Source organism: Nomascus leucogenys, unplaced genomic scaffold (assembly GCF_006542625.1).
Source record: "Nomascus leucogenys isolate Asia unplaced genomic scaffold, Asia_NLE_v1 000985F_63247_qpd_obj, whole genome shotgun sequence".
Classification (NCBI taxonomy): Eukaryota; Metazoa; Chordata; class Mammalia; order Primates; family Hylobatidae; genus Nomascus; species Nomascus leucogenys.
In genome coordinates this window covers 26,484-37,966 of record NW_022097793.1, presented here as the reverse complement: position 1 = coordinate 37,966, position 11,483 = coordinate 26,484, and the positions used below count along the sequence as shown (strand labels likewise).

Genomic DNA, 11,483 nt, shown 5'->3' with positions numbered 1-11,483 from the left:
AAACTTCAGAAAAAATCTCAACCTTATGCCAAAATGGAGTAATGCTTTATGGTCCCTTGTAAGTAGTGGAGCTGCTCTGTTTAGGTGAATCTCCTCAAATACAATGAAGTGCCCACTGCAATAAAGTAATACGTACCAATACCTCCATGGTCTGGCCTCTTGGAATGTACCACTTCTGGCTGATTCTACAACCACTCTGTGACTGCTGGGAAAGGGGACATGAGACAAATTGCCCAGGGCCCCACACAAGAAAGGAAAGGAAAACTGGACAGACCAGCATTTTATTTTGGCCAAATGCATGCCTTGTTTGCATCTATTCTCTTAATCAGCAGCAGCACCTGCTATGCTGTAAACACTGGCTATGCTGTAAACACTGCAAGGAAGGAGGCTAGAAACAAGGGCCAGAGTCTATCTCCTGCCCTTAAGGAAATCTATTAGATTACTAAGCCAGAAAAACAAATGCAACAAGCTGCTTCAATGTATTCTTTCAGATGTCAAACACAGAGGTAGGCATTTACTGCTGTGAGCATAATGGAACACACTAGCTTGGGGCATGCTTGTAAACTGGCTGATCCTGAAGGACAGACAGCCTTATGCCCACCTGCCCTTAGAAGGCAACCGAGATTTGCTTCAGGCACTTTTTTTCCCCTTTTTAGGAAATCATGCTGTCCAGCCAGTCTTCCAGTTCTTCCTCGGTAACATTTTTGGAGGTACATGGTTGCTCAGGTTCCATGTTCTTTTCTTCAGTCACCGATGGTTTTGCACAAACTGGGGAAATAAAAACAATGTTAACACCCTCAGATGAGTCCTAAAATTGAAGATATAATTCAGCCCTAATTATTACTTTCCTTACAACGAGGGGAAACATTCTCATTATCGTTACTCCCTAAGATGATACAGTAATACCTAAACAAAGCTGGGTAGGGATTTGCTCTTTATTCTGAAGTTGAACTTCACACCTCGCTAGTTGGTTTTTTTTTAAAGACCAACAGCTCAGTTTCCTTTTTACTATTATTGCAGCAGTCCTGGAAAATTAAAGGATCTCAAATGCAACATATGCATGCGGCAATCACCTTGGGCCCCTCTACATCAGATGGGCCACCATTTCACAGGACATGCAGAAATCAGAATGTGGTGTTCTTTTGTCAAAATATAAGATTGAAATAACAAGAAAAAAGTATGAAGAGGTGGCCTGTCAGTCGATTAAAAGGGCCACTGCCAAAAAGCTGAAGGCTACAGGTATCCTAATGCCTTCTGATAGCGAAAATTCCATTTGCAGCCCCAGGTTTCTACTGCAGTCAGGCAGGTAGCAGCTTTGGAAGCTCGGTGTGTCACATGAGAGGAAGGTTGTCAGAAAGGTCAGCTCAGGGGGAAGCAGAGATGTGAGCACAGAAATAGATGTCAGTGGACAACACTGGATCGATGTCAGACACCCAGAGGGATGTGTACGGATGTGATGCGGGCGGGGCTGTTCTTAAAAAAACACCAGAATCAAGATTCACGGGGAATAAAATGAAAGCCATACCTTCTTCCTCTTGGACCACCTCCCCATCTTCCTGGGATTTCAGGTCCTGAGACGTCTGATCTGGTAAGATGTTATCTCCCTCTTTTATAGGTGCATCTAAATTAAGCAACAGATCTAGTTCTTCTTCCAGATGGTCTCCTGCTAACTGCAGTGGGGAAGTGGGTTTCTGAGAATCCCTTGAAGGACCCGGGCTTGGGTTGTCTTTGCCCAGCAACACAGGGCAGCCAGCAGCCACAGATTTCAGCTCAAAGATGGGCCCCCTTCCTCCAGGCCCCAAGGGCCCCTTTAACTGCATCCCTAATCCCTTGCCATCATCAGTTCTCTTTGGTTTCACCTGAGGAAGCTCTAAAGGAACTGTAGCCTGAAAGAGAAGTATAAAAACTGAGTTAAAAATGTGAGTCTTGCCATACTGGCTTAAGTAAATACATAGGAGGCTAAAGGAAGCCATCAAACTTTGTGACATAGGAAACTCAATTCAGATAGTTCACAAAGTGGCTCCTTTCCAGGCCCTGGTGGGGGGCACCCTTCCTAATATCTGGGGTAAATGTGGGAGACCTCACTGAAACATGCCAGCACTGTGCCTCCCACTCTCTCTACCTCGACCATGTGCTAACTAGCTCAGATTTGGAATGAAAAGATCCATGTCTTCCTAGCCCTGGCCTGAAAACTGCCAGTACCATACATCTATTTGGCTTTACACTTAAATCTGTAATGAGACATGAACATCTGTAAAAAGTCACCAAGAAGTGGCCGGGCACGGTGGCTCACACCTGTAATCCCAGCACTTTGGGAGGCTGAGGCAGGCTGATCATGAGGTCAGGAGATTGAGACCATCCTGGTTAACATGGTGAAACCCTATCTCTACTAAAAAAAAAAAAAAAAAAAAAAAAAATTAACTGGGAGTGGTGGAGACTACTCGGGAGGCTGAGGCAGGAGAATGGTGTGAACCTGGGAGGCAGAGCTTGCAGTGAGCCGAGCTCTCGCCACTGCACTCGAGCCTGGGCGACAGAGCGAGACTCCGTCTCAAAAAAAAAAAAGTCACCAAGAAGTAATTAGCAAATCAGATCTGTTCATTGTATTTAAGCGCACTAATATAAAGGTGCAGTAACAAATTCACCAAGAAGAATCTCTTACCAACATCAAGTAAAAAATGCCAGACACAAAAGAAAATACACTATTTGATGATTATATTTGTAAAAAGTTCAAAAGCTACAGTATTAGAAGTTAGGTGAGCGAGTGCCTTTTGGGGAGACAGTGACGTGGAGTGTGTATGAATGGTGGCTTCTGAGGTGCTGACAATATTCTAAGTCTTTATCCGGATGCTCATTCCATGGTTATACTTACATGTGCACTTTTCTGAATTGATGTTATACTTGAATAGAAGTTACAAACTCCCCCAGTGATTGTAATATAAGGTTACAATCTAAGGCTGAGAATCACTGCTCTCGAGAAAAGGCTCCAGGGACTAGCAAGGCCTCATAGTGGGCAGGTTCAGAAGTTCAACCTCTACTGGAGGTCCTGACCCCTTATTTTTACATAAACATCCTGAGCAGACATGTAAGACGGTATGGCTTTATATACAAACAGGAATAAATATCCAGCAGAGTCAGTCAGTTGTACAGGGCAAAGCTGGGACATGGTCCTCTATTCTAATCTTAGAGTCATTTAATTGGTCTGGGGTGGGTGTCTGGCCTTGTTTTTGTTTGTTTTTAACTCCCCAGGTGATTCTAATGTGCAAACAAGGTAGAGAATACTGCTCTACAGCATGGGTGGGGGAGAAATGTTTTTAAGTGATTTAGCCAGGATTTCAATGTCACATAATTATTTTATACCTTTACTCTAATGCCTGCCACTGACATTACATCCTTCACTTCAAACGCTCACAAGCACTTCCTCTCTGTCCTGACTCCTGAAGCCTTTATCTCAGCATTTCCCTGGTGAGTTCTGCTAAACATTCATCATATGAGATCAAGCCAAGCACTTCAGAACTTTGAACATCACTGGACATCAGCAGAAGAGCCACTAGTGCTCTCCCAAACACCCCCAAATGTTTCCAAAGAACCCCCAGGGCAACCCCCCATCAGAGGCAAATGTAATTCTTTCTAGTTCTCTACCCTGTCCCTAACTGTCCTCCGTCCCTGAACTCTGCCTGCTGTCCCAAATTTTAGACTAGTAAATGCAATACAGCAAATGAGTGGGTAACCAATTCATTGCTATGCTCAAGCTTAGCATCACATTCACCCACAGAAGGAAGTTGATAATTTCAGTTGCCAGGATTCTACTTAAAATCAGTACATCCCAGGGTTTCACTTTTTTTTTTTTTTTTTTTGGATCATGCCAGAATTTTGAAGTTCTTCATGGCATAATCTTCGGGCCTCCTCCCTCTCTTAGTTCATCAATTATCATCAATTATCACTTCATCCTGTTACCTCCTGAATTTGTATTTCTAGCCCTTGATGTAGAACTATAAAGTTCAGCATTCAGTTGACTATCATTTCCACTTGGCACAAAGTCCAAAACTCACCCTTCCTGATCCTACCTACCACTGAGTTGCACAATCTACAAAGTCTTGAATTTTTTCTTGACCACTCTCTCCCAATTTCCAACATATCGTCAAATCCTGTTAATTGTACCTTTGAAGTACCTCAGTACAGCCCTCTTCTCTGCCATCTCCACCATCATTACTGTAGTCCAAGCTACAGTACTACTCACCTGCACCTGTACAACAGCCTCCCCATGTGCCTCCCTCACCTGCTCTGTGCATGTGTATGTGCACATGCAGACTTACCCTCACACATGCACTCCGATCCCACAGTCTTCTCTACTTGGCAGCCCCATCATTTTTATTAACGCAAAGCTGACTGGGTCTTTCTCATTTAAATTCCGGCTCAAATGTCCTTATGCTTTAGACCTCAGCTCATCTATCACTGCTTCAGAAAGCCATTCCTAACCACACCACACCAGAAACTGATTTACTCTAAGAGCACACTGTACTTCACAGGATGTATTACAATTTGTATATGTTTGTGTGACTACTTGATTAATATTCATCCTTCCCAATAGATTAAGTTCCAGAAAGGCAGGAATGACATCTGTCTGTTCACCACTGTGTCCCTAGTGCCGAATATAGAGCGTGATGCATAAATATTTTGAGTAAAATAGCCAGACTTTATATTTTACATTTCACTCAATTCCACTACATTTGATCCTTTAAAATGTTTCAAATATAAAATGTAAAAAAGTAACTTCAAAAAATTTTTGGATTCTCCTTTAAACTTTACAAAATGCTACCTTGATATGAAACCCTCAGTTTTATAAAGGGAAGCTGACACTGAGACATCCTGCTGAGAGAAGTGTTCCCCTCTTTTTCTCCTCCTGCCCTAATCCACCCGCTTCAAGAGGGCTTCGGGATTTTTACCTGGACCAGTTCAGCAGCAACGTTGAGTCGGAGGGAGAGAGGCAGCTCTTGAAGGGCTCGAACCAATAACTCACTATCCACGTAAAATGCTGAATTCTACATATATATATAAAAAATAAAATGTCAGGTGATGATTATGACCTTTTGGAAATAAAAGAAGAAACTGTAAATAAATAATCCACTGGAGTTACATTTGGCTAGGAATAAGTCACACCATACATCACACTTGATGTGTTAGAGTTTCTGCATCTCCACATTATGATCAGTAAAACCAAAGCTACCTTCTTGAGTCACAGCTCACACTGTCAGAGCAACAACAGGGCAATGATCACCTTCCCATCAAGACTGTCCAGGCTGGGCGCAGTGGCTCATGCCCATAATCCCAGCACTTCAGGAGGCTGAGGCGGGTGGATCACCTGAGGTTAGGAGTTTGAGACCATCCTGGCCAACATGGTGAAACCTTGTTTCTACTGAAAATACAAAAAATTAACAGGGCATGGTGGCTGATGCCTGTAATCACAGCTACTTGGGAGGCTGAGGCAGGAGAATCACTTGAACCTGGGAGGCAGAGGCCGCGGTGAGCCGAGATCGCGACACCACACAACAGCCTGAGCAACGAGAGTGAAACTCCATCTCAAAAAAAAAAAAAAAAAAAAAAAGACTGTCCAGTAACCTGGAAACAGTGGAGGCTTTTGCAATGACTGACAAGCTGAAAGAAAAGCAAGCATTTAATGAAATCTAACCTGATCTCTTCCCTAAATTCAGACTGCTGGCCTCAGAAGAGGAAAGGGCTGTTGAGGCAGTGAGAAGGGACTGACAGGTGTTGCGAAGGTTTCAAACGAGCTGGTCTCCTCACAAAAAAAAAGCCACTTTGTAAGAAGGCTTTCTTTTTTGGTCACCAGTTTGCCCCATAAAGGGCTAAAGCTAAAGAAGGCCTTAGATATAAAGTTAGCTGCAGTGAATTGCTTTTAATACTAAACTGTGAATTTTAAAAATAGGTTTAATTGGAATAATAATAAATCCACATTTTCTACACGTTTTAAACTATTCGGCGCATTATTTTTGCCTGGGTAACCCAGCTCACATGTCAGCCTAGTCAACCCTGGCAGCCACTCGCAGTTGAAGTAGAGGGCCTGGCCTACAATATCTGGCTGCAGACAGGAGCACACAACACCCACTAAGGATGCTATGAGGAGGGGTATAAAGAGAAAGGAGACACACCAGTGCTGGGAGAGGGGAGCCAGTCCTGACTGTAGGACAAAGCCTTTCTGTCCCCCTTCTCTGCCATCAGTGTGCACAGGACCCTGTCTGTGTGGTGAGAATCTGCAAGCCTGAAGCTTCCTCTCTGGCCAGGAATCTTAGACTCTGAGTCTCCAGTATCTGTATGAAGGCATACTCTTTAGTAAGAAAAGAACCTGCTATATACTTCACTTTGCAGCTAAAAAACATACCCTTCAATGAGACCATTACATCCTCCCCAGAATCTACAGCAATTACTGTCCATATGAGCCTGGGGCCCAGAGACCATGTGTACATGGTATGGTGGAGTAATAAGCTGGGCAACTTTTTAAGATACAGGTTCACAGGCCTCACCCACAGAACTGGACTCTCTGGGTGGGGTGGGGGGGAGCCGGGAATCTGTGCCTTTAAAAGCCAGGCCCTCAGGAACTCAGCAGCCAGCAGTTCGCTCAGCAGCCAGCATATCACTCAGGAAGTCCTACTGGATAAGTCACCATGTCAACAGAAATTTAATGTGGAATTTAAAAAACGTAGGTGATTTAAAAAATAATAAATCTGTTTGTTCACCCAGGGAAATTACCTTCCCACTCACCCTCTCTTTACATGGTACCCACCCTGCCCAAAGGAAAGGTGTGAGAATCCCACTTGTGGATCTAAGAGACCCACACCCCTGTGGTCATGGAGGCCAACACTGCTAGATCAGAGCACTCTGACCGCTGGCCTGTGTCCGTTCACCCTGCGTATCAGCCACAGAGCAACGAACGCCAAGTCCAAGCCGTGACGCCCGGTCCCTCTCCTGCCAGGATTCCCTTGAGGATTTTGGACATGTCTCCCTATCAAATTCCCACTCCCTTTAACTGCAAAGACAAAACATATTTCTACTTTTCCTTTTTTTTTTTTTTTGAGATGGAGTCTCTCTGTTGCCCAGGCTGGAGTGCAATGGCACGATCTCGGCTCACTGCAACCTCCACCTTCTTGGTTCAAGCGATTCTCCTGCCCCAGCCTCCCAAGTAGCTGGGATTACAGACGTGCACCACCACGCCCAGCTAATTTTTGTATTGTCAGTAGGGGCGGGGTTTCACTGCGTTGGCCAGGCTGGTCTCGAACTCCTGACCTCAAGTAATCCACCCACCTCGGCCTCCCAAAGTGCTGGGATTATAGGCGTGAGCCACTGTGCCGGCCCCTCTCTATTGTCTTGCGTCACTGGTCACACTGAGGACATGGGGATGGTATAAGGAACAACAACAAATTACATATATGTGTGTATGTGTACATATATATAAAATATATAATATATATGCACTCAACATATATATATGCACTCAATATATAATATATAATACGTATTATATATTACATATAATTATATGTAGTATATATTACATATAATTATATGTAATATATACATATAATTATACATATACATATAATAATATACATATAATACTACATATAATTATATGTATTATATAATATATTAATATATAATATAATACATATAATTATATGTATTATATACTACATATAATTATATATAATACGTATTATATATTATATATATATCCAGTTTTTTCTCTTACATCAACAAGGAAGAAAATTTAGTAAGGAGTTAAGTCAGACAGGAAATCGTTTTGATGGTGAAATAAATTCAGTTTCAGACATGTCCTACCAACACCTCCAACTCGAACTGTTCAAAATCAAACTTAACTTCTGCTCTTATTTTTTCCATTCATGGCATCACCACTCACCTAGTTACTCAAGCTAGAAAGCATAGTGCCACTGCAAATCTTTCTTGCCCTTGTGTCTCACATCTGGCCAGTGACCACAGTTGACCCCATCCTCCACTCAAGTCCTGTCTATGAGTAACCCCTGTCCCATGCTCACTGCTTGCACCCTCTCGGGCTCTCGTTCTTTCCCATTCGTCCAACATCACATCCTCCTAATTGGTTTCCCTGCCTCTAACCTCTCATCCGTTCAATCCCTCCCCATCCTTCCCAATACTGCAGAAGTTAGATCTAACCATTTCCATGTTCTTGCTAAACAAAACTTTGTTAACAAATAATATTAGTAATAAAAGAGCTCATTTTGAGTGTTTCATATGCATCAGGAACTGTACTCAAGGGCTTTTTATTATCTAATTTAGTCCTTCTTATAACTCTGAGTCATATTTTGTTATTACCTCCATTTTACAGGTGAAGCAATAGAGAAGGAAAAAGTTTGCCAAGTCTTAGATCTAGAATTTACACTCAGGTCTGAAACTGCTGGTACTAACTGGCCCACACCTGCTCCTGAGGCCTCCTCCTCTGGGAATACTACACTCTGGCCACACCCTTCTCTGAGCATAACCTCGTTTTCCTGATTACCATTTTCATGTTGTTTCCTTAGACACGACCTACCAGAGTCACACTTGTCCACCAAGACCCGTTCAAATGATCTTTTCCCCATGGTACCAATTCTAATCACTTCCAGTGCAAAGTAGCTATCTCTCTCAGTACTGTTAATTCATTTATCACACCCCTTATTTTAGGTTGTATTCTTTTGCATGTATTAGGTAAATATCTACTGAGCATCTACCATACTACAGGTCAGCGAATGTGCCCAGGTAAGGGGCTTAGAGCAATGAACAGACATGGTCTGTCTCATTCACTTTGAATAAGCTCCATTTAATAAAAACATTTAGTAAACAAGTGCTCTATGTTTTGATGAATGACAAAGCTTAGAATTATTTGAAACTCTGAAGCTACTTGAAATATTCTTTGGTAATCAGTGTGGTTCAAAAGGAGCTGAAATGTAAATTGTTCGGCTTCTACCATATTCCTCAACAATCTATCCTCGATGTGTCCTAGAATACTAAACAGTACCTCAGGCGTAGGCCCAGACTTAAGCAAAGACAAATGTTTGTAATTCTCACCTTTTTCTATGGCCTATATAACACGCTCTTTGTAAAGTGCCAGGCAGTCATTTTCTAAGAGACTCCTCTCCTCGTAATCTGTAAGAGTTGAAGGCCATCCCAAACAAGTGAGCCTAAAACCGGCCCACAGCACATATGCTGATGTGGGAGCAGAACAGGAAGGACAGTGCCTATGGGCTTCGGGTCTGCAGCTTCAGCCACCTCTCTGAAGCTGGGGGCAGGTGGTAATCAGTTTATCAGACAGTATGCTCTAGGCCTGGAGTTGGGGAGCATATCGCAAGTCACCACTATGTCCCTATGTGCATCCTAAAAGGGGGAGAATATCTGTCATCTCTTATATGAAAATAATTAGAGGAAGCCTGCTTGGAAAATAATCAGAACTCCTTGGGAAGAAAATATTACATACACACAAAGAAAATAAGGCATTTGGGGTTTAGAGACTTGCTGAAAGACTTCTATAATATTTGTCCTTATTTTATACTTCTATTCTCCTAATTGTAGGAGAAGTGTTATTTAAAGCTGCAAGGTTAAGGGTTTTCTCAGTCTAACACCAAAAACAGTGAGAGACAGAAAACTAATTTTCAACTCTAAAGGGAATTGCCAAAGAGTGGCAAGGGAGGAAGACCAAATGGCAAAGTAATCCACTCTGTCAAAATCACAGCTATCAAGTTTCTACCTCAAGACCCAGTCCATGTGGGCTGCATAATTCACACAGATGGCCAGGTAGAAAGGTGAACTCTAGCTTCAAGGACCTGTGGAATATCAGCCCCCTGAAAATTTTCGGAAAAGTTTAGCTGAGAGTACACTGTATAAGAATTACTACTCTTTTCTACATGAAGACTCTATCTCAAGAATGTAAAAGGTGTTAGCCTTCAGCCTTGAAGAGCCAGTCCACACTTAAGACAACTCTTATCTTACCTGTTTTGGACAAGAAGCTTCACTATCCCATTCTTTCTCCTCAGCAAACCGGAACTGTGAGAAGGAGTCCCCTAGGAATAGGAAAAAAAAAAAAAATTTATGCAAAAGCCAAAGGAAACTCTCAGTTCTCTAAATTTCCCTGCTAGAGCAAAAGTGCCATTTCTGAAGTGCTCAAACTCGAAGGGAGAGATAAGGATAAAACTGGAACATACCTCCAACTCCATTTCCAAAATTACAAAACACACAGATGATAATGTTAACATTTGATAAGATTCAATGTAAGGCAAAAGGACCAAGAAAAAAGGATAAAATCACTACTCTTAGTCATTGGTAAATAAATTTGATCCCTCAAAAAGTTATGACATAGGCCAGGCACAGTGGCTCACACCTGGAATCCCAGCACTTTGGGAGGCCGAGGTGGGTGGATTACTTGAGTTCAGAAGTACAAGACCAGCCTGGACAACATGGTGAAACCACGTCTCTACTAAAAATACAAAAATTAGCTGGGCGTGGTGGCGCGTGCCTATTAATCCCAGCTACTTGGGAGGCTGAGGCAGGAGAATCGCTTGAACCCGGGAGGCAGAGGTTGCAGTGAGCCAAGATCATGCGACTGCACTCCAGCCTGGGTGACAGAGTGAGACCCCATCTCAAAAAAAAAAAATTATTACATAAAGGCTCTGAATAATATAATTAATAAGACCTTTTATTTGTGGATATACATGTGTATATGTGCACACCATAACAGACTTAAACTTTCTCTTTGAGAAGAGGTTATCGACCTCTACTGTCACTCCAAAAATCACCTGGTCAGAATGTCAAACATATTTTGATAGGTATGTGTACTTACTTTGTAAATATCAATGTAACACTGATTTTTAAAAAGGACTGTATAATAAGACCATGAAAAAATTAATTCTAAAATGTAGCAGCCATACAAATCATATTCACTGATGTAAGCAAGAAGAAATTAACCACAAAAGTAAAAGCCCCCCACATTTTTATAAATTTAAATTCCTTCCCACATGACTTTTTGATCAGAAAAAAACAGAACTAAAACTGTAGAATTAGAAGACAGAAAAGAGTAATAAATTGATATAAACCAATCCATAAGAAATAAGTAGTTGTTCTCAGAGAAAAAGTTAAAGTCAAATACTTTCATTACTAAGCAAAGAAAGAACTTTAAGAAGAAATAAAGCAGTTTTATAAAGTTTCCTAACTTCCTAAAAAGCCAAACAGAGAAGCTGATGAAAAGAACCAACAGAGTTGTGGGTTGTTTTTTCTTTTTTTTTAATTAAAGACACAAACACAGCAATCTTCTCATCTAAATAACTGAAAGCCAGGATTATACCCAAAAATATAAACTAACACCATGGTCATCTAACATTTTTTTTAAAAGAGTAACCAATGCAATTAGAAAAGAGGATGAATTAAAAGGCATCAACACTGAAAAGCAAGGGACAACAGCATGATAA

At 41.7% G+C, this 11,483-nt stretch overlaps 1 protein-coding gene across 1 annotated transcript in view; it reads right to left on the bottom strand.

Annotated features, from left to right (window-relative positions):
- Window positions 1-265: 265 nt before the first annotated feature.
- The window catches only part of LOC115834357 (cell death regulator Aven-like), a 29,347-nt gene continuing 18,129 nt past the window's right edge, over window positions 266-11,483 (bottom strand). The window contains exons 2-5 of the mRNA XM_030809105.1: window positions 10,012-10,082; window positions 4,944-5,039; window positions 1,526-1,886; window positions 266-768 (exon numbers count right to left, since the gene is read on the bottom strand). Coding sequence (XP_030664965.1) covers window positions 653-768; window positions 1,526-1,886; window positions 4,944-5,039; window positions 10,012-10,082 — 644 coding nt within the window. The 3' untranslated portion in view covers window positions 266-652. The remainder of the gene's footprint in view (window positions 769-1,525; window positions 1,887-4,943; window positions 5,040-10,011; window positions 10,083-11,483) is intronic.